Source organism: Vanellus vanellus (assembly GCF_965231255.1).
Source record: "Vanellus vanellus genome assembly, chromosome: 28".
In the NCBI taxonomy this organism is placed as follows: domain Eukaryota; kingdom Metazoa; phylum Chordata; class Aves; order Charadriiformes; family Charadriidae; genus Vanellus; species Vanellus vanellus.
The window spans coordinates 714,741-737,450 of NC_138933.1; the positions used below are offsets into that span (position 1 = coordinate 714,741).

Below are 22,710 nucleotides of genomic sequence, written 5' to 3' on the forward strand. Positions count from 1 at the left end.
ACTGACCCCTTGCTCCTGCCCCCTAAACAAACAGGTGTCTCCCCTCCATCCGCAACCAACTGGTCCTCCTCCAAAAGGAATCACAGAAGGGTTTGGGTCGGGAGGAACCTTGAAGATCATCCAGTCCCAGTCCCGTGGATAGGGACACCTCCCCCCAGCCCAGGTTGCTCCAAGCCCCGTCCAACCTGGCCTTGAACACCTCCAGGGATGGGGCAGCCACAGCTTCTCGGGGCAACCTGCGCCAGGGGCTCACTGCCCTCACAAGCAACAATTTCTTCCTAATATCTCACCTAAATCTCCCCTCTTTCAGTGTAAAACCGTTCCCCCATGTCCCATCGCTCCCCTCCCTGATCCAGAGTCCCTCCCCACTCTCCTGGAGCCCTTTTAGGCACTGGAAGGGGCTCTGAGGTCTCCCCGGAGCCTTCTCTTCTCCAGGCTGAACCTCCCCAACTCTCCTTCAGGCCCTGCAGTAGCTGACTTACATCTGCTGTGTCCTAACAGCGGACACACGAGCTGCTGTCAAGAGCAGTGACCAGTGCCAGGCTTCCTCTGGAAGTTTTAACACACAAAAGCAGCCTCTAGCTAAGAGGGATGAAGAGATCAAACTTTCTTACGATACCAAAGTACTGCTGATATCAACTCCCTGACACTGCAAAGAAGAGAAGCACAAACCTGATTAAACACTTATCACCTGCACTTGAGGTCCGAAAATACTGCGCCTAAACCTTCCAGTTCGCCGCACAAAAAGCTGCGGCTCTGAATGAGCCAAGAGACGGCGCGTAGTCCTTCATCCCCCCACTCCCAGCAGAGGGGCAGCCCAACTCCTACTCTGTCTGTAAGAAAATAAAAGAGAGAAATCAGATCAGAGGCAAAGGAGACACCAACTTGATGACTGCTAGAGTTATTTCACCATCACCTTCGCAGCATGGTGGCTGGGTAAGACTATGGTATCAAGATGTAGACCAAGTAAAAGTCAACAATTGCTTTCTTGGGCAACCTGGACCTCGTTTTTTCCCCTCCCAACAGCCTTACTTTGCGCCCGTCTTCCTTGCTCAGAAGAGACAAGGGTCTGTTAGCACGGCCAAGAGGAGCTGCGCTGCGCCGTCTGTCAAGCTGAAGGTAGACGCAAGAGTCGTTAGCTCCAGATTTCTTAATCCCTACTTAGTCGATAATTCGCGCAGGCTTTGACGAATTAGTTACCTGCCTGCAAAGCAAGGGGCACAACTTCACACTCGTGGGGGCTCACGGGTTCGTGTTTGACCAGCACTTAGACGGTGTAAACAGCACCGGGAACGACCATACCTGCAGCCAGCACGGTAAGCATGTGGCCCTAAGAGAGCCCGAGACTCCTCTCCAAGTCAAGTCCTCGCAGCTGGGGATGCTGGTGAACCCATCTACAAAGGGAGCCTGGGGCATCAGTTTTTACAGTTCAAACTAATCACCAAATTCAGAAGTCCTCTGCCAGTCCAGCACCCCATCCAGCAACCATCGAGTGATTAAGCGGCTCCAAATTAAGAGCCGTGGTACTGAGATGGCAGCAAAGTCACAAAACTTTAAAGGACAGTTGTAATGCGCCTTTGCTGTCACAGTCAGGCTGGCGCTGGAAGCGTTTGAAGGCTGTTTAAATTCCCCCCTCATGCATTTAAACTCGGTTGCGTGGGATGAGGTTGGGGATGTGTTTACTTCATCAACAAACAAATCTTATTGTTAAATATGCAGCAGAATTATTACGGCGGGAGACTGCTGTATCTCACAGGGCAGCCAAGCCTATGCTTTTTTTAATTAACACAGTTCTTACCGCTGTCCCTTAAGCAGCCTGCTGCCTTCACCCATACAAAGAACTTCGGGGTCTCTCTACCTCCTATTTATGCTTCCGATGCATATAAAAAGCTATTTGAGAAATTAAAGAAATGGATCAGCTGTCACTCCCGGGGCTTTGATACCACTAACTGAAAGGGAGAACAGGAAAACAAAACAAAAACCCAATGGCATTTCAGGCTGCCTGCCAGCCACTTCTGATCACAAAACAAGCAGCTCTATTCAAAGAAAAAAAAAAAAAACCCACACAAATCAGGACCAACACACTACAAAAAACCTCAGTTTACTTGATCTCGCAAAGCGTCAGGAGGATTCACTCATTCTTTAAAGAAAGATTTAGCTGCTCGTTCACTACAGAATATGACTGGTATGTACATACATGTGCTCAGATTTATATCACATTTAGTCAGGATAAATTGCTTCAATAAATTCTATTCTTAAGAACAGGCAGAATAAGCAGATGATTGGATACTGGGAACACATTCCCATTCCTCTTCCTGCAGCCGCGGGACAGTATTTCACTGTTTTGATGATTTTTAGCATGTTGAGAACAGCAAGGGGAAGCGGAGAAATGCAGACAGATTACTGAAGCGTTCTTCAAAGTTCTGTCAGCGCAGACCTGACAAGCAGCTGCCGTCTCACCGAAAACAGAAAAGACGTTTTCCAGCGAAATAGACTGCGCTCCCCAAGCCGGTATATGTGTTTTTTTCTCTCTCTCTCTCGCCTTATTAATGCACGTAAATAGCCTATAGGCCGCCTGCAAAAAGAAATAAACCCAAAGCCACGCTTCGCAGCAGTCTGGAGCGTGTGCTGTGCTGATAATCAGGCACCCCGCGGAGTTCGCGCAGCGTATTTAAGGGTACACAGTTTCTGAAGACCGGCTCGTACAGAGCGGCGCTCTCAACGGGAGCGACTCCTTCGGCGCACGCACAGCATGCGGAAAAACCAGAATAAACACGAGCTCTGCATCCAAGAGCGCGTCTGCGCTGCAGTGGATCTCATTCCCACCTTCAACGGCAACTTTAACTCCTCACCAAAGCACCGGCAGCACGGCAAGGGGATGTTTGCCGAGCCGGATAGGCGCAGCCAGGACAAACAGCCACACTTCACTGTTTCTCCAGCGCCACTTATCCCAGCGTGTCAGCGCCCACAGAGCAACGATGACTTTTTCCTGAAGTTAATCTCGTTCCCGATTTGTTGGGGACATCGCCTCTTCCTACTTCTGGCAGGGAGATAAATGAGAAATGTTATGCAGAGCGGGTGGGTGCGTGCCAGGACGCCGGGCTGACCTCGAGCTGACGGAGGAGGCGCGTGTTGCGACAGCATCCGAGAGACCATCTGCAGAGCCACCTTCACCCAAGCCCTATTCCCAGCCCCGGCGCCGCTTTGCGCCGTAATCTCGGGCAACCCACTTGCGATTACTTTGCTTCCGGAGAAAACGAACCCTCTCAAGATTAAACGCACCCCCACGTAGGCTCCATTTGTTCAATCGCTGCGTGAATTGGATTTGTAGGGGATGAAGATATTTAAAGTTTTGATGCCACGAGGAACTCGTGTGCAAAGCCTTTCGTTAATTCAGGCCCTTAGCTGGGAGGGATCGCGCGTGGTTTTCAAGGAAAAAGCAATCAAGTCACAGCTGATGGGTAATGAAGTTCAGTATTTTGCTGTGCGCGCTATGAGGCAGCATGTTCTAAGTGTCCGTTAACAAGAGACTGTTTTAGGCAGCCTGAGGCCTTACTGATAGCAGAGGGGTTTTGTTAAGTTCAGAAGAACTACAAGACATTGTTTTGGAGATGATTATTGGTCTGACGAAGAAGACAATCTACTTTACTTTGAGGCTTTGGAAAGTCTGAGTCAGGAGCGCGAACACGGCGGTGCAGACGCCACATCAATTTTGCGTGCGCGATACACCAAGCACGCCGCAGATTGCTTCATAAATAATTCAGTCGGTCGACCCACCTGAAAAGCGCTGGAAGAATTCCCTTGCGAAGAGTCAAGCGAATTAAAAAAAGAAAACCCTCAAACAAATCAAAATATCAAATTAGCACCTGCAGAACTCAAACCGTACAAAATCCCCTTAGAATCACGGAGGGTCATAAATGAAAAATCTATCAGGGGCTGAACCAGGGCACAAGAACCTGGTCTAGTGGGAGGTGTCCACTACACCGGGGGTTGGAACTAGATGATCTTTAAGGTCCCTTCCAACCTAAACCATTCTATGATCCTATGAAGAGTGACGAAGGTGGCGATTCACCCCTATGACGGACATTAGGAGACCTACAGGCGTCCATACAGCTGCACCGAACAGGAGACTACTACCATAGGAAAGTTCTGCCATTTCCCACCATTATGGCTGAATTTCTGGGTGATCCCTTTTCCCCACTGACATCCACGCACACCCCCCCCCCCCCTTCCTCACCCCAATCCCCTGCCGCCTCCCCGGATAAGGGCATCAGCAGAAGGGTACGTTAAACACTAAGAAAATGGACAATTTTAAACTTGGCAATGAACCCCCGTCTAGGTACGAAGTTCTAGAGAGGTTTAAAGTGATGCCCAGGTTCGTATACAGACAGGATGATGTTGTCATATTTAAAATTAAATGCCTTTTACCCATCTAAACAGGGTCTTGGTACTAGCAAGAGCTGGAGGGGAGAAGGCTGCAGGTACCACCTCCCCTTCCCGTCCTGATGAACCGAGCTGCCCACCAGACCCTCTGTTTCTGATGAACTGGAACACTGGTCTGGGGATAAGCTGGTTTTGCTTACCTCAATAATCAAAATTTCCACTTATTTAAAACTTTAATTCTTCCGGCAGATATTAAAGTCAGCCCATATGCTACTTTCCCCTTGGTATACCAGTCCATAAACTGAAGTGGTCCCAAAGCATGTTAACTAACCCATTAAGAAAAAAACTAAGCCCGTTATCCTCGTCTAGACAGACACCTAGGGGTAATATTTTAAGTCCCTGAAAAGGAATTAGACATATTACATGCATCAACAACAGCAATGAAAGACCAGCCTTCCTGAAAAGGATTTCCCCCAGGATTCACGTTGGCACCTCATGGAACCCATTTTAAAAACTTCCATTTGGAAACAGTTTAGGCAGAGAGACACGAGAAGCAGGATAGACGTTTTCAAAAGCGCGTTTGGCATTTAGGGATCCGTTCATCCACGACACTCTATATCCTTTCAAATGCACTATTTTAGCTTCACAGAGGAGACGAGTTTCCGAGGTCCGCCTGTAGCCACCGGACAAGCCCTGGGTTTGGTTAGCGGCATTAGGAGGGTACAGCAAAGATGATGAGGGGACCGGAGCATCTCTCTGGTGAGGAAAGGCTGAGGGAATTGGGCCTTTTCAGTCTGGAGAAGAGAAGACTGAGGGGGGATCTTATCAATGCTTATCAATCCTTAAAGGGAGGGTGGCGGGGGATGGGAACAGTCTTTTTCCAGTGGTGCCCAGTGACAGGACAAGAAGGAACGGACACAGACTTGACCATAGGCAGTTCCATCTCACCCTGAGGAGGGACTTCTCTCCTGTGGGGGCGGCAGAGCACTGGCACAGCTGCCCAGAGAGGGGGGGAGTCTCCCACTCTGGAGCCATTCCAAACCCGCCTGGAGGTGTCCTGTGCCACTGCTGGAGGTGCCCCTGCTCTGGCGGGGGGTGGGACTGGGGGAGCTCCAGAGGGCCCTTCCCACCCCCACCAGTCTGGGATTAGCCTGATGCCACAGAACGGGCCGCAGTCAGACTCTTAATTATCTTTAGTACTGTTACCCACAGCCACACTTCCACAAGCGCACGTTACTACAAATATCCCACACCCTGGTGGGAAGTACACTCCGCTGCCCTAATGCGCCTCAGGATCCAGGCAGGAACAGCGTGCGGTTTTTGTGTTCGTGAGGCTTTTACTGACCTGGTCCAGCTGAATTCCTGACAAGTGGCTGAGGTCTGGAAGCAGTCTCAAGCCAAGATTTGTAAATCTGAGTCACTCTTCTTCTGGTTTGTGAAAAATCACGAGCAACTGGCTCCTCATCCCCTCCGAGGACGTTGCGGGGTCTCTTACCCTCCCGTGTCTGTGGCCCGACATCCACGTCCGACACCGGGACCTTTACAGCTCCCATCAACTGGAAAGCATTTATTTTTTTTCTCTCAAAATCCCCATTAAAAACCACTTTTCCTTAAACCTCAGCCTTTAAGATGGAAGAAACTCCCAGGTCATTAACTCTGCTGAACATTGGGGGATAGAGTTGGTATGAAAAACGCTCTAAAAATAAGGCTCTATTGTTGTACTTGCATGTGACTATTGTTATTGCAGGAATGCTTCTGCCCGACGCTCTTGCATCTGCGCCTCTCAAGACAAGCTGAAATACTTCAGATCCCAATGAACGCTTGGGCGGACGCAAAAATTGCTCTGCTTGGACTTTGCCAAGCACAGCTCCACGGCACAGCTCCCCTCTCCAGCACGAACGCGCTTACCAGCCTACCAGTACAAGCACACTTATGGTTTATTCCCATAAATCATAAGGATAAACTTTACATTAATATGACCGCAAAATTAAAGCTAGAGGTTGCACCAACCATGAAACAAAAACCAAAAGAGCTGCAGAGCAACCTCCTAAAAATAGGCTTGAAGCAGAACAGAAAACAAAAGCAAAGTGCATGCTCTGCTGACAGAAGTCTCCCCCTGCTCAGATTTACTCGCCTAGGAAGACCCGAGTGAAGAACGAGCTGCAAAATGAGTTAGAAGAAAGAAAATTGCTGGAGATAGGGATGTCAAGAGAAAGGACATCCCGAGGGGACTGACTGTAAGTTAAGATTGTCAGCGAGAGGTGCAGTGCAGAAACAAAAGGGCTGTTAGTTTCCCCCCTGCAGAAGATCAGACGCCTGCAGGTACGATCAAGCCTCCCTCGCTCCAGATTCTGTCTGTGCCTGAGTTTATCTACAGTTATTTTTCAGATTCCACCAAAATGCTTCAGTCTCCCATCGCGCTCTCTTACCCCTCAGATTTGCAGCCTCCAAAAGAACAAACAATTGCGTGAGCGTTGCACTGCAAAATGGGACGATTTAGGGAATTTCAGCATCAGTATTAGACGTTTCCCAAGAGTTAACGGCAACGATGGGAGGACAAGTGGTGAGGAAAAGCAGACAAATCACAGAGGGTAACTGTGTCGGCGCCTCAGTGTCAGGATCGGTGCCGACACCGCGGTGACTGCGGCACCCAGCACCCCAAAAAGGCTCTTACCAGGGGCTCTGGGACGAGGGAGTTCATCCGAGACAGGCGATGCCATCTGCAAGGCAAAGAGAGGATACCCAGATGGCTCAGTGCGACTGCCCCATCCCATATCACTGCAGGACACGCACTGCCACGGAGATTATAACCGTTTTACTCTCCAAAACGCAAAAGCACCCTTCACAGTCAGATGTAAAACCCATCAGAGACACTGGCCTCAGGCACGCAAGGAACAAGTCCAAGCAAAGGTGCAGCTCAAGGTGAGATGTCTTTCTACCGACAGGCAACGCAAAAAACCTGTTTGTAAATGTCCCGGGTTATTAAATAGGGCAAAGTTTTCAAGAAGGGTGGAGGATCCACAGAAAGCTGCGGCTTTTGTAGGAAAATTACAGTACTTAGCTGACAGCAGGAGCAAAGGCAGAACTGGATGAGAAACAGCGTTCTTGTAATAACCCCCATGTTTGCCAAAAAAAAAAAAAAAAAAAAAAAAAAAAAAAGAGAGAAAGTAGTCTTCGTCACCTGGCATTATTGCGAGGTACAACCTGGGTACTACTACACCCGCGGCAAGCAAAGCTTGTTTTCTCCTTGATCAAGTCTCGGCGCCCCTCGCTACTCTTCCACTTTTGGCATGCCAGTTTAATGCAAAAGGTAAAACCGGAGCTAGGAGTTAACTTTTTACGAGACTGAGCTACATGGGATTAATTCTCAGAGACTAATGAGTCGCGAGGCCACCCCAGATCAATTTGGGTAACTTTGTTGAGACCTGGGAGCCATGCCAAGAGCATTAACAACCAGAGCCGCGATACAAACAAGCCTATTCAAACACAAATAGCGCTCAAGACACCAGACCAAGCCCCAAGGACAGGCAGTACACTGCCACTGGGAAGAAGAGATAAAACCACAATAAACTAGATTATTATAGATGGCTGCACGGAATCTGCGCTGTAGCATACATCTTCCTACAGGAGAATATACAAGATCGCAGGCAGAGTGGAGACAGAAGCTGTAATTGCCACTGGGAGCTGGAACTGGAAGGGAGGTTGGTTGCAATCACAAACCAAATTGCTTTTTGGTTAAGTACGAGGGAAAGAAAGGCGGACTAAAACAGCCATTTCTGCTCCGCTAGCCAAAAGAGAAGGAAGTACAAGGCACTGCCCCAAGCTCTCAAAAATAGTACGAGATTTCCCACTAAAATGCAAGGAAGGAAACATGTTGCTTTGAGACCGTTCCAGGAAAGGCTCTTTATTATTTTTCTAAGTGCAGTCATTAACAGCTCTCTGCCTCCAGCTTCCTGACCATCAGAACGAATATTCAGCACACGGCGCTCTGAATAGGTCGGGGATCGGCAGAGTCGCAGAGGCAGCTGCACCCAGAAGACGCGCACGGAGTGGAACCCAGTCCTCCCACAGCACTTGGCTGGGGTTTAGCGTCGGCATTCCCCACGCTAGCCTGGATTAACGTACAACACGGCGCTGACAGTTTGGAGCACCGTAATGCATCGTAAAGGGGGGTAGAACCAAATACGTCGAGTTCTTCCTTTAAAAAAAACTCCAAGAAAAGCAGTCACTTTAACATTTAGGCATCCTTTGTCGCTACAAGGCAGCAGGCTGGGTGCCCAACCTGCTTTTAGGTGCTTTGTAAAGTCAATTTGGCATCTAATTGCCACCGGTGAACGACTGCTGACTCTCCAACTAAATTAGGTGCCTGCAGGGACTCGGGAACGGAGCTTGTTCTGCACCTTTGGGTGCCCAGATCTCTGTTTGACTATTTCTCGCCAGCTATTATACGCCCAAAGACATTGCGAAAGATCTGAAGTTTCACAGGGAGAGGCCACCACTGAGCTTAGTGAAAACACGCAGGCTGCTGTTAGTCCTAAGCTTTGACTTTAAAGTTATTTCGGGGTGCGAGGGAAGGAGTGCGAATGTTTGCTTTGTAACCAAAAAGCTACAGGAGAGCTTAAAATTGTCATCTGGGAAAGAAGGCCAAAAGCCGGTGCTATAAAATCTGCTTTAGAGGCATAACACCCTTATGCTTTATAAGCTTGATAAAGCAAACCCAACTGTATAAACTGGAATATTGGCAAGGAACTCACTTGAAGTAAATCTCCAACAGACATACAGTATTTAACAAGTCATTACGAGTTAACCTACAGCGCAGGGTGAAAAGCGAAGTCCAACCACTTACCACCTGACCGTACCTTTCTGGGTGTTCGGCACGGCTCTCAAGCTTGTAGGGGACCCCCTATCCACATCAGCATCCCCAAATAGCCGGGACACTATCGCCTGGGATGGACTACACCCTCGCTTCTCGCTTGCAAGTGCCTTAAAACATCCTTGGAGCTTCACCACCCCTGCAAGCTGCAGTCGCTGCTGTCAGAAGAACGCCCTTTCCTACCAGGCATGACATTTGGCCCTAAAGCGACTTAAAAAGCAGCTCTCCTCAGCTCACAGAGGAGTAAATTAACAGCTCAGCTGCAAAGATTATTTCCACGCGCTTTTGGGAAAAGGGTCAAACCTCACATGAAGCCACAGCCACGAACAAGAGTCGCTCTCCTCCTCCCAGTGTGTGAGCGATGGGATAGGGCGGCATTGTCAGCGTCCCGTCAAACGTAAAACAAACTCCAGCTAAAGTAATAACACGGGCCCCAAACCGGCGCATCAGCCATGAGAGACTCCACCGAGACCAGAAAAGCTTTTCCCCTGCAGCTCAAGCACAAACCCCCTCAGCCGAGAGCTCCAGACGGCTTCCACCAGTCCTCCCAACTACACAACTCGCACTGTTTATAACCCTCTTACAAACAGTAACGGAGTTTACCGTTACCATAACAAAAAAGTGTAATTTGTTAACGTTGCCTCCACATTAGGGGCTGGCAGGATAAAAAACATTATAGAAGCTCCATTGTCCAAGAGCCTCCTCACGCTGGCCACCTTCCAGATCAGATCTGGCCTGGCCTCCGACTTTGGAGCAAGGTGTTGGAGAAAGGCTCGTGTCATCTCAGCGTGGCTGAGCCCCAGCCGAGCCACGGGGCTGCCCGTACACCACGGGCAGCACGAAGAGAAGGATACTGCGTTTTTGTAAGCTATGCAGAACACCGTGGCGAAAAAAGCAAGCGAGCCCAACTGCAAGAAGCTCAACTGATCAGGAACGGTCTTCAGGAGGTCCTTCTGCTCTCTAACATCGGGCTGAGGGACACCGGCGTGCAGATGCCTTGCGAGCACTTCCCGGGTTCAGCGTTTTTGAGGTGCGAGGAGGTCACGTTTCATCACAATAACAGCACACATCCTCCCGCTCCTCCTTTCACAGTCAGATTCCTGAGAGAGAAGTAGCTGCTGCTCTTCAAATACCTACTTTAACTGATCCTTGCCAAACATCACCAAAGCAGCCGTAGCTTGGCAAAACATGCTTTAGCGCAGGCAAGGTTTCTCTAGTTAGGTGCCAAGTGTCAGATTTCTAATATGAAAAGGCATCTGTCCAAAGGGTTTCGAAGCCTTTGATGAACGTAAGACAAAAGCCAACATAAACCAGCAAGTCAGCAACTTCCCCGGGCAAGAAGATGGAGAAAGACCATCTCTAAATCATCATCGAATTACTCATATGCCGAAGTTGTGCTTCCCCTCCTAGTTTCTGGAAGAAAAATGGACTCTACAGGATCACAGAATGGTTTGGGTTGGGAGGGACCTTAAAGATCATCGAGTTCCAACCCCCCGCCATGGGCAGGAACACCTTTCACTAGACCTGGTTGCTCCAAGCCCCATCCAACTTGAATGTCTCTAAGGTTTTTACACTAAGACACAAGGGAGAGAACAAACTGCGAGACGCCGACAGCAGAGAGAGCAGGACTCACTGGCAGCACCTATATAGGGTATTTGATGGGAGCACCTAGCCAGCTCTCATCAAATACAGCATCCCACCTCAGCACCCCGACGAGCAGCAAGGCCCCAGGCATGGTTCCTCATCAACTGGTTCCTCCAGGACCTCCTACGAAGTGGGAGAAACTACATGAAAGTCCCCAAGCCTCTCCACCCAGGTCAGACAGGCCTCCACTTCCAATTCCCACCGCTGCTGCCACCTCCGAGACCAGAGAAGACCCTGTGTCTTTGGCTTAGACCCAGAGGTACATCTGCCACCCAGAGCAAGGTAACAACCCAAGCGCAAGCCAAGTGATGACAGGCAAAAGCACACCTGTAGCCAACCCTAGCCAAAGCGAAACGGCACAAACCTTCCCCGAAATCTCAAGCAAAAAGCTTTGCTTCCCTCCTTCACACCGGAATCATGGGAATCCTTGCAGCCCACAGAGAAAGACGCTCTAAGCAGAGATGACCAGGTAGGAAACGCTTCTGGCATTGCTTCGAATTTGGAGCACACCGAGAGAACAGACATGCTACAATGCAAGCTCCAAGACGCATGCAGGCAGCCTCCGGATCTCGGCACTACAGCTCTTGGGTCGCTTCGCGCGTACTTCATTAGCAGCGATACATCTTCAGCTATATCCTTCTTCACAGCAGGGACAACATATTGCAAGAGATCTACTACAGGAGAGAGAAATAATTCAAGTTTTAGAAAGGGAGGAAAAACCTAAGAGACCCACTGTTTCTTACGGAGCAGAGATAATTATAAGAAAGCCCTGACAAGCCTTAGAGAATGCATTATTTTACCTAGGAAATGCCTAAGTGACCTAGAAACCGGAGTCCCATTTCCTGAAATTATTTAGCCACTTAAGAGCCCTTGTTTCAATGAAAGTGAGGAAAAAAAAAGCTGCTGAAAACGGGACGTAAGAGCCCAAGTCAAACTTGAACATATTCTCCCTACGATTGTGTGCGAATAATTTCAAAGGAAGATCAGAGTCAAGGCTGCACGGAGTTAAGAGCAGGAGAGCCTCTTATGTCTGCAACTACCTATGGATAAAACTCGTGCCAATGAATTAAAATCACTGAAATAGCCCCAGCGGGACGGGGGACAGAAAGGCACCACGCTCTCACGTGTACACGTGGCCATAAAGTAAAAATATTTTGTCCCACCTGTTATTATTTACATCACATGTGGGCATTTTTATTTATTTAGCATTCAAAGGCACACACATTTTATGGCGTCATTATTTGATATGCGAGCCCTAAAATCAGAGGGGAGCAAGAAATATTCCAAATATAAGCAATGTCTAGAAACCCAGTACATTATTGCGAGTTATTTAACTAGAAGCGCATTCTGCCTTTGGAATGATTGTGTTTTAGCAGTGAACAAAGCAATGATTTCCTATATATAGTTTACATAATTCAAAACGTGAAATCTTACAAAGATGAAGGATACAACATCCTAAACGAGGATCACACAAACGGGTGCTCTATAGGCATTAAAAATAGAGAGATTTCAAAAAAAAAAAAAAAACAAAACACCAACAACCAAACCCACAAAGGAAGAGAAAGCAACATGGGGTGGAAAGATGAAAAACATCCACACAAAGAAGAGCGAGCATCCCTCAGGAAGATTCTCCCCACCTCCACCAGAAAACGCACTCGCTCATTAAAACACTGCCAACACACTCAGGATTGTGTTAAAAAAAAAAAAATAAATAAATTGTATTTCGTCATGTTCACTTTGCACAGGGCTCAGTCCGAGCCAGGATCTGCACGATGAGCAATGTTCGCTCTTACATAAACTCACCAGGTTTGTAACAGTCCACTCCACCATATAAAGACTTCTAATGCGATTAAGGTTGTAGATAAACTTCCTCAGCCCCGTTTTCGTACAGTAAATCTACCCCGCGCCGCGGGATGCTCAGCTCTAGTCTCCGCTTTCACATTTTTGGGACCCAACGGTTAATTCCAGGAGAGCTGGCACCCAACTGCTGTCACCCCTGGTGACAATCTGCCTTTGGATCTCATCTCCTTCTGCTCCTCGTCTGGCTCAATTTTACCAACACTCAAAAAAAAACCCCAAAAAAAGGGAATAATCCTACTGCTGGAAGAGCAGAACGGCCCGTGAGTGGCTGCCAAGTCTACCTTCAGATCCCGCTGCACTGAGAACAGCACAAAGTAGACAAAAACAGATGAAAACTTTACATTTCACTGCAAGAAGATTAACTGGCAAAGCTTTGCCTGCCCACACGCAACCTATTTCAACTTCACCTCACTTTCAAAAGTTCTAAGGATTTCCAGCATCTTCAGCCCTGGACATGACAAGCTGTACCTCTAGAAACAAGTCTATTTTAAACATCGGCTATTTTAAATAGTTGCGAGCATCGACTGCGTAGCGATTCAGAGGTTTGTTCCCTTCATCTCAGCAGACTCAGCACCGACAAGAGCTTTTGGCAGAAAACCCAGAAAGCCATGTTCTGCTCCAAGTGTGGTTTACACGCTTTGGAAACAGTTAAAGGGTACAAGGCAGCTCGGTACGGTTAGTTACACAGGTATAAATACCCTCATTTGGGTATTGCTTATTCCCCAGCGCTGCCAAGTCCACGTTTAGCCAAGTCCTTAATACACTGAAGCCTGTGAAAAGACTGCTTTTTTAAAGTTGTTATTATTATTTTAAATAGTAACAATGGTATTCAGAACGAAGTCTCCGCCAGCCAGGGCTGAAAACATTCTCCATAAGCAGACCGAAAAAAAAAAAAAAAAAAAAAAGAGAGAGAAAGCTGTGCAAGAGCTGTGCTAAGAGCAGCCCTGCAAGCACAGCAGCGTGTCCCCAAAAAGGCAGAGAAGTGGTGAACTTTGCAGCTTTCTTCCCTTTTAAAATCCAGGCCCGACTCACATTTCACACTAAAGGAGTTCAAACATCTTTTTTTACAGGAGAAGGGGAGGAAAACGTCTTCATACAGCTTCTCTTTTAGGGTTTTTTCGGTAGCCGTGCCTCACAAAGAGAGCTCAGAGCTCCGCAGAGCGTGCCCAGAGAAATACCCCCAGTGGGCAGCACGTCCCGTAGCTGGCACAGAACTTTATTTATTCATGAACCAGCTTGCAACGGCTGGCACCGCGTCTCCACCGCCGCTTTATTCCCTCCTGCAAGGGTGGGACAGCAGAGCGGCATTCCAGACCGCTGCGGGCTCTCCGGGGGCTGGCTCGCTCCTGCGACGGAAAGCGGCGGTGCCGTTCGCAATCCCCGCCTGAGCCAAACACGGCGCTTTCGTCGGGAAACTTCGAATAAACTTTGAATAAACAGCTGCTGTCGCCCGGGAACTCCACTCTGCGCTTGTCCCCAGGCGGGACGGCGGCAAAAAGGGGGACGTGGAGGTAGGAAAATTCACCCCGGCCCAGCTTGGCCTCTCACCGCCACCCCAGCAAAGCATGCAAAGAGCCCAGAGGAAGAGAGTTGCAAGCCAAAAAAATCCCGCTCCGCTAAATAATTAGCCTGCATTAAAATGAGGTTTCACCTCGGTGAAACCACACTGTGTTGGGAGTCGGTTAAGGCGCTGAATTTATCAATTTTCAAAAAACAAATGTCAAACTTCGGCATGTATTAAAATGCGGCGGGTGCTATACAAAGGCTACTGTAGGGCTGACTCCTGCATCAGCACGTGCCCCACCAGGTGTATCGGGGAGGCGGAGACAAAAAAAAAAAAAAAAAAAGCAAGGAGCTCTTGGAAGATTATGAAATTGGACTTCAGAGAAGCAATTAAGCCAAACTCCCATGAGCCAAGACTAACTGCAGCAAAGCGCACCGTAAATATCAGCTCTAAAGAGGGAAAGCAAACCCGAGCGCACGAATATCGACCAGCAGCTTGGAGAGGAACCTCTGTGGATACCAACACCTCCAAGGGCTGTAAATCAGGAGATCTTGGTGTCCTCCAACGTGTGTCCTCTCCACGGCCTGGAGTTTCCCTGCCTGCACGTGCGGTGCTTGGAGGAGGGCTGAGGCCACAGACAGAGCTTGGTCAGCCCCAAACTGCTGCTGCCGTTCCGTCTGCCGGCAGAGCAAGGCTGGGCGCAGGCTAAGCCTTAACTTTTTGGATCTGGGCAAAGCGGAGAAGGAGCAGAATTAAGAGATTCACCGAGGACTTCAAGCGACAGGACGTAGGAGTTCATCAACCAGACAAAACGATGTGACAAATATTGTGATGCAAAGGCTGATGAAAGCCTCAGTTTTATATTCAAAAGGAAGCAAGGCTATAAATGCGCTTTTGGTTTAGTCTCTAAGGGTGGTTTCCTACACACCTCTACACCGAACAGAAACCATTTCTAGCTCCCCAGGGAAACCCAGTTCCTCTGCTTACGCCTCTGCTCAACCTACACTACTCAGCATTCACACACTGCATTACAAGTTCCTTGAAACCCAAACTGAGAAACTAGATTACTTTAAAAGGGGGGGGAAATAATTAATGAAGTTACAGGAAGCAACAGGTCCCCAGTCCTGAAGGTCTATTATGAAAAAAGTGTTTTCTCCCAGCATTTCCTCTCAAAACGCATCGGAGTTGGGTGGTAAACGACTGGGGAAGGGCAGTTTTAGAAATCTAGCCTCAATTCTCGGTGCTAGCAATGTGAAAATAAAAAAAAAAAAAAAAAGCCTCCAAGAAAGTCACAAGGACGGACAAACCCAAACAGAATGGGAAAAAGCATCACATGTGATGCAGCAGAAAACAAGTCCAAAACAAAATCCAACCCAGACATCCTCTACTAACACATGCTGCAAAAAAACACCACATGCACCATTAGCCCTGCCAGCAGCCCAGCGTATTTTACTAAGCCATTTTCAAAATGTTTCCACCTCGAAGAGGCAGCGACCGGCTCTGGGCGAGGATGCGTCCTCGCTGCCCTGATCCCCACCACACACCCTCAGGAGAGCTCTGGTTCCTCCCGTACTCATCACGTGAAAGCACTGCACCTCATAAGCGGGCTCCTGCGTTTTCAAGGAGGATGGAAGGAGGATTCGGTTTCTTCCCCCCAACCATCCTCTCACACCCATCCACTCACACTTCCTCTCTACAACTTCCCCATCTTTCAAAACGGGGGAGGGAAATCTCCCGCCTGCCCCATGCCACATCCACAAACCCCCTTTTAGCCACCCCAAGAACATCCTCCACGCTCAGCATCTCCTCCAGTGGGGCTCCGAGGGGTTTCAGAAAAGACGGGAATAAAGATATTAATGAGAAGTTTGATTTTTTTTTTTTTAAGCCATGTCCTTTTATTTTTGCCATCTTCCTCCATGGCGTATCTACGCAATCACCATCACTGCTGTGCCACATGGATTGTACAGCACCTTCAGGTTAACTCAGACTAGCAACAGGCCCATCAATCAGCTTAAAAACAATAATAACACTTGCAACGTATCAAGGTGGGCTGAACGTCTAACAGCGGGACTCAGCAAGACTCAACAGCAAGTTCATTTTCACCTGACATCTTCATAAATCACAGAGGGAGGAAAAAAAAAATAATAAAACATCAGAGCACTAAATACATACGGTGGGAAATGCTGGAGAAGACTGGAAAATAAGGAGCCTTGAGAAAACAGAAATACGAGCAAGAATAAGTAGAAATGAATGTTAGAAATACCCTTCCACAGGGAAAAGTTAAGTTAGAGCAAAAGACAAACTGCAAGTGGGGGGTTGAACGTATGTATTCACAAAGTTTGCATAAAGCTTTTCCCTTCTTATAATCCGAGGAGACAGAGAGCAAGGAGAGAAAATCTCGATCTCCAGCGCTCCGATGCAAACCACATCCAACTCCACGCTATTCGGTATCAGGAGGATACTGGCAAACTGGAAGGCATTCAGGAAAATATAGTTAAGCAGCTGGAAGGATTGATTTACAAGGAAAGATTAAAATAACTATACCCCTACTTTGGCTAAGGGGTGAGTAAGGTGGACCTGATAATGTCTTACAGTTAATCGACAAGCAACTGCCAAAAGGGAGAAGCATTTAACATACTACAATTAGGTTTAACCAAAAGACTGGCATGCAATTAAGGAAATTCATGGCTGTGTTAAGGGTTCTCAAAGCAGTGAGGTCTATCAGATACTAAAATAGTCCCCCCAATTCCCAACCAACTTCTAGGATGAGAAATAAAACACCCTTCTGAGGACAGACCATCCTGGCCACAGGTAATCATTACAAACCTGGCGGGTCAATTGCTGAGTAGCTGCTTCCACCAGCTGAACCCACTCCTTTTTTGTTTGTTTGTTTTTAACACTAAGAGCAAACAAGCACTCCAGCACTCTCCAGCCCGCAAAGTGATTACAGTTGGCAAGAGTAATTAGCCCACTCATGTCACAGGAGGTGAATATGAGCCCTCCCTTTAAGGAAGCGAGGAACGAGGCTGTTAACCCTACTCGTTTTCCAAACGGGAATCTGGCTGTTGAATCCACCTCCCACAAATTTCTCCTCCACATTCAAACAGTGAAGTTATTCTTAGTTTCCGCTGAGAAAACCCCAATCAAAAAAAACCAAAACCAAAACCAAAAACCCCCAAAAAACCCTGTCCAACAAAGCCAGTGGTTCAGAACCACTGCTGAATTCCTCTCCAGAAATGACTGCATTTTTGTGACAACTATTTTTAAAGTGGTTTGTAGAGAACTAGACAACCCCTTCAGACTGTGCCCTTCAACACCACGGGCAGAATAAAGTCCCTGCCCAACAAGCACTGTAGTGAGGTAAAATAAATTGGGAAGTCCACTGAAGTGTTAGTGACGCTTTTACATTGTACTCCTGAACGTTAAATTGAAACGTCGTCTTCAGAGGGACCTGAGCAGGGAAAGATAACTTCATAAAGAAAGATACCAATGGGACTCGGTGAAGAGGAGGCGACAAAGAAAGAGGCAGAAAGAGCAAAACGGGGAAAGCTGAGCAGAACAAGGAGTTTTTGTTGTCACACACATTTCCCCTCACACCTGAACCAGCTGATCTCTTTTCTTTAAGTAAGGCTGAGGGACTCCGTACCAACACTTCTGCCAGTAGGAACAAACTAGCTTTGAGACGTGACCCAGGTCATGCTCACAAAGTCAGAGCTACTGAGGCAACAGATTTCACAGTGCCAGTGGCAGATGAGCAAGTGCACTGTAAAACCTCGTCGCTTCAACAAGTTCTCAGAAGTTCGAGCTCTCAAAGTCACCCCGTTTCAAACTTTGGTAGAAACTACTAAATTCTCCAATTCCTGCTGTTCATGTGTCTTCCTTTACTCGGTGCTGTGGGAGTCACTGATCCCCCTGGGAGTGCGTGGGGCTGAGAGCCTCCCACCTCCCAACAACCTGCAGACCCACGGCCATTCACTAACCTACACCGTGTTTCCCACGTCACCCCCTGACCTACACCCCCCAGGGGCACCTACAACCTCTCCACACCCTTCCTATGTCTACTTGCAACTGGGAGCCCCCACACGTAGGCTCGGATCCTCCCCAGCTGCCCCATAAGAGTTCAAGCTCCTCTTCTTAATGGTTTCATCCAGGAGGAGAGAGGCTGCTGGGGCAATCAGAGGGGTTCCCCCAGCACCGGCACCTCGGGGAGGGGGGCCACAGGAACCCTCTCAAGGCTCCTCTAACCCCTGAGGTCCCCATATCTGCCACCCCCCAGGACAACCTCTCTCCAGGGTCCCCCAAGACCTGCACACCCAAGGGTTTCCCAAACCTACAACCTCCAAAGACACACACACCCCCTCCCCAATTCCCTCTCATCTTCCAAAGCTCCCCCACCCCTCAAGGCCCCCCCAGTCCGCAGTCCCTCAAGGCTCCCCACCACCCCTCCAGGGCTCACCCCTCACAATCCTACTGCAAGACCCTTTAACCCCCACCCACCCCCATTTGCAAATCCCCGAGATCCCCTCAAGGCACCGCCCGCCCTTCCATACCCCCTCTATTTCCAACCCCTCAAATTCCCCAGGCCCCCCAAAAGGCCCCCACACCACAGGCCTCCCCCTTGTGCCCCCCCCCCACTCCTGACGCCCCCTATCCCGCTGACCTCCCCATCCCTCCGCCCCAAACCCCCGGGTTTCCCCCACCCCGGGCCCCCTCCGGGCTCCCCCCCTCAGGCACCGCCCGGGCCCCTCGCTGCCTCCAGCAGCCCCGCCCACTCGGGGCGGAGCTTACCCCACGGCGCACCCCCTCCTCTAAGCTACCATTGGCCGCGCCGCCCGCCACTCTGGGCCTAGCGGCGAGCCGATTGGCCGGAAGCCGCCGCCAATCAGCGAAGGGGCGGGTGAGCGAGCGGCTGCCTCACGAAAACTCGGGGAGAGTTGGGGGGGGGGGGGGGGAGGAGGGGCCGGCCGAGGGCTCCCCGCGCCCCCCCGTCGCCCCCACCTCCACCCCCCCCCCCCCCGGGTTGGGGGGGGGCTGCCCCGCCGCCTCTCCCGCTGCTTCCCCCGCCCGGGGCGGCCCCGCTGCCCGCCGAGCCCGGGCGCCACCGGTTACCTGAGGGAGGGCCGGGCCGGACCGGGCCAGGCCGCGCCGCCGCCGGGGCCTCGCGCTGGCTGCCTCTCGCGCTGGGCCCCCCCCCTTTGCACCCCGCGCCCCTCCCCTCCCCTCCCCTCCTTCCCCACGCGTGAGACTCTCGCGAGACTTGAGGGGAGGTAACGGCGCCGGGGCCAATGGGGGGCTTCGGGGGGCGGGGTTTCGGCGCGGAGGGGCGTGGCCGGACACGCCTCCTCCGGGGTGGCCAGAGAGAGGGAGGCCGCCGGGGGGGGGGGACAGAGGGGCCGCCGTCCCGCGGGGGACAGCGCGACACCCCTGAGCTCAGGACACCCCCGACACCCGCACCTCAACCCCCAGCTCCTGGCCCCGGGGCTGCCGGGCGGCTGGTCCCACTTGAGGTGTCCCCAAGGGGGTGATGTCCCCGGGCAGGGGACACAGAGGTGACAGCCCAGACTGCTGTCCCGAGTGCTCTCGGCTGCCTCCAGGGATCAGCGATGTCCCCGTCCCCTTGGGGACATGGCTGAGGGCTCAGGGTGGCAGCAGGGCTCAGCCCCGGGCACCTGGTATCCCCTCTGGGGACACTGCCACCTCCCCAGGGTGACCCCGGGGGTGCCCCAGTGACACAGTACAGGGCCACCAAGGAGACAAGAGGAGCTGAGACCCCGTTATCAAACCGTCTTTATTCCCTTCCTGCCCATGGCGGGGCCAGAGTCGGGGCTCTCCCCTGTCCCCCGACCGGGCACAGAGAGGTGCCGGCGCCGTCACCGTCACTGCCACCAGGTCCGTCACATGGCAAAGAGGATGAGGAAGGCCACCATGAGGCAGAAGAGTCCCATGGCCTCAGAGAGGGCAAAGCCCAAGATGGCATAGGAGAAGAGCTGCTGTTTCAGCGAGGGGTTCCTGCAGGGAGAGGAGAGGGTGGTCAGCAGGGGAGCAGCCGGCCCCCGACCCCCCCATTTCCACCCCCCATCGTGTCCCCCCCTGACCTGGCGTAGCCGATGATGAGGCTGCCGAAGACAGTACCGATGCCGGCGCCGGAACCGGCCACGCCCACGGTGGCAGCGCCGGCACCGATGAATTTGGCGGCGGTGTCGATGTCCCGGTGGGCCGCGCTCGTCTGAATGGCCCGATGGGCGCCCGGCCGTGCCTGGGGGACAGGGAGGGTGGGCAAGTGGAGGTGAGGGGGGGGAAGATTAAGTCACCCCAACCTCCCCCCAGGCCCTCAGTTTCCCCCCATCAAGCTCCTCGCAACCTCTCGGGGAGCCCCAGAGCAGGCAGGGAGCACAGGCACTTCACCGCATCCCTCCCGGGGCCGGTGCTCAGCACCCCCTGGACTCCCCAAGCCCCCGCAGTCCGAGCTGGGCGCATTACCTGCTCCGTCCGGGCCTCGGGGCTGCTCAGCACGGAGGCAGAGAGGGGCTGGCACAGCACCCGCGAGCTCCTCCTCACCTGCAAGGCACCGACACCTTCAGATTTGGGTGGGATCCCTCACCCCGCGCTCCCCCAGGGCAGCGAAACTTCACCCGGGTGTCCCCTGAGGCCACCGTTGCCACCTCTGGTACCCCCCGAACCTGCTCAGCCCCTCGGGGCACCCCATGAGCTGGCAGCACCCAGCTGGGAGAGCCTGTCCCAGTATCCGCCAACAAAACAAAGCTCCTGGGCACCCCACAGCCGCAGGCGGCGGCGTACGGATCCGGCGTGCTGCCGGGGCCGGCACCCAGCCAAAGGCGCTTTAATCCCGGCGCTGTATCTGCCTCCACGTGGGTAATTAGTAACCATCAAGGGATTGCAAACGATCTTTAACCAGAACGGCTGAGCACTCGGGCTCCGCTCACCTTCCGTGTGGCCCAGGGTGGCTCTAAACTTGCAAAAGTGTCCCCATACCTCTCCCCCTGTCCCCAAGGGGGGATACACGTTACCCTCCACCCATCCTCATCCTGCAGAGGGGACATCGGGGGAGAAAGAGGGGTTTGTCACTACTCACTAGAGCAGGAGCGGAGACGAACTTTGCACAGGCGTACATGGCGAGGGACGGAGGGACACACACGCGGGACACGGCTGGAAGAGACACAGACACCGGGGTGTGGGATCCGGCCTCATGGATGCGGGGTTGCCCCCGGGACAGGCAGGGGACGTGGGGACACAGAGGGGGTCTGAGCCATGCAGGAATGGCAGGGCAGGCCATGTCTTTGTCACCCAGGTGACAGTTCCTGGCTGAGTGCCAGCACGGTGGCAGTTTGGGGCTCAGGAATTTGGGCTCCAGCACGAAGTCCTGTGAGGGTTTCACCCACCCGGGGGGAGGGGCAATAGGATCTCTCGAGGCCACCGGTCCCCATCAAGCAGGACAGGCCCTGGGGGTCCCACCTCAGCCCTTCCTCCCAGGGCAGGCGTGGGCAGAGAATTGGGGGGGGGGGGGGGAGGGGGTTTAAGGCCTGGGGACCCCCAGCCCTGGCAGGGGACGTGGGGGCAGGAGAGAGCAGGGAGGGGGACCCCAGGGTGGAGGGAGGTCACCCCAGAAGGCAGCGTGAGGGGGTGTCACCCCAAAACATCGGCGGGGGCTCACCACAAAGGTCAGGGGAGGGGATGCCCCAGCCCCAACCTTGGGGGGGTGGGGGATCACCCTTCCCTGTCTCCACACAAACAGAGGGGTCTCTATTTGCTGTCCTCTACCCCTGAGGAGGTCTCTCTCCCCCTCCCACAGCTCTGAGGGGGTCTCTCTCCCCCTCCCCCACTCCGGAGGGGTTCTCGTTCGCCCTCCCCCACTCCTGAGGAGTCACTCTCGCCCTCCCCCACCCCTGAGGGGGTCTCTCTCCCCCTCCCCTTGCCCCCAACAAGGGGGTCCCTCCCCTCCCGGGGGTGTCCCCCTCTTACCCCCCGGCCCGCCACCCCTCACCTGGCGTACCGGCGGCGGGCAGGTCGCGGAGGCAGCGAGTGCGCAGGCGCGTCCGGAAGAGCCGCCCGGAAGCACCACTGAGAGGCCGCGGGTGCGGCCGCCCAGAGCGCCGCCCGCCCCGCAGCGCCGCCTGCTGGCCGGGAGGAGGCGGGGCCGGCGGCCGCGCGCCCTCTGCGGGGCGGTGGGGTGCGAGCGCAGGGAGGGGGCGGGGGCCGGAAGGAGGGGGCGGGGTATTGCAGGGGAGGGGGCGTGGTCTGGAGGAAGGGGGCGTGGCTTATGGCTGCGCCCCCTGGCGGCCAAGAAGGGCGCTGCGGGGGCAGTTTCGGAGAGGGCACACGGAGACGGGGGGGACGTGTGTGTACACGTGTGTACACGTGTGTACGTATGTGTGTATGTGTGTACGTGTGTGTGCATGTGTGTATACACGTGTGTGCAGTGTCTATA

At 52.1% G+C, this 22,710-nt stretch overlaps 2 protein-coding genes across 3 annotated transcripts in view; both read right to left on the bottom strand.

Annotated features, from left to right (window-relative positions):
- Positions 1–19,404, bottom strand: part of LOC309682310 (cyclic AMP-dependent transcription factor ATF-7) — a 70,499-nt gene extending 51,095 nt beyond the window's left edge. Inside the window, exon 1 of the mRNA XM_082496380.1 lies at positions 19,374–19,404. The gene's annotated coding sequence lies outside the window, so the exon portion shown is untranslated. The remainder of the gene's footprint in view (positions 1–19,373) is intronic.
- A 629-nt stretch (positions 19,405–20,033) lies between these two features.
- On the bottom strand, positions 20,034–22,321 carry ATP5MC2 (ATP synthase membrane subunit c locus 2). 2 transcript variants are annotated; one of them, XM_082496343.1, is made up of 5 exons: positions 22,267–22,321; positions 21,358–21,431; positions 20,745–20,822; positions 20,360–20,520; positions 20,034–20,273 (listed from the first exon to the last, which is right to left on the bottom strand). In XM_082496343.1, exons 2-5 carry the CDS (start codon positions 21,394–21,396, stop codon positions 20,159–20,161), a joined length of 393 nt encoding a protein of 130 aa, XP_082352469.1. In that variant the 5' UTR covers positions 21,397–21,431; positions 22,267–22,321; the 3' UTR covers positions 20,034–20,158. The 2 variants fall into 2 exon arrangements, with proteins under 2 accessions (XP_082352469.1, XP_082352470.1); XM_082496344.1 differs by having other exon boundaries at positions 22,276–22,309.
- Between the last annotated feature and the right edge of the window lie 389 nt (positions 22,322–22,710).

What these genes read in the sequence shown, in the direction of transcription:
- ATP5MC2 (XM_082496343.1), bottom strand. Translation starts at nt 21,396, where the DNA reads ATGTACGCCTGTGCAAAGTTCGTCTCCGCTCCTGCTCTA. An exon ending in TCGTCTCCGCTCCTGCTCTA is followed by an intron (nt 20,823 to 21,357) that starts GTGAGTAGTGAC and finishes GGTGCCTTGCAG; the next exon opens with GTGAGGAGGAGCTCGCGGGT. An exon ending in CCGAGGCCCGGACGGAGCAG is followed by an intron (nt 20,521 to 20,744) that starts GTAATGCGCCCA and finishes CCTGTCCCCCAG; the next exon opens with GCACGGCCGGGCGCCCATCG.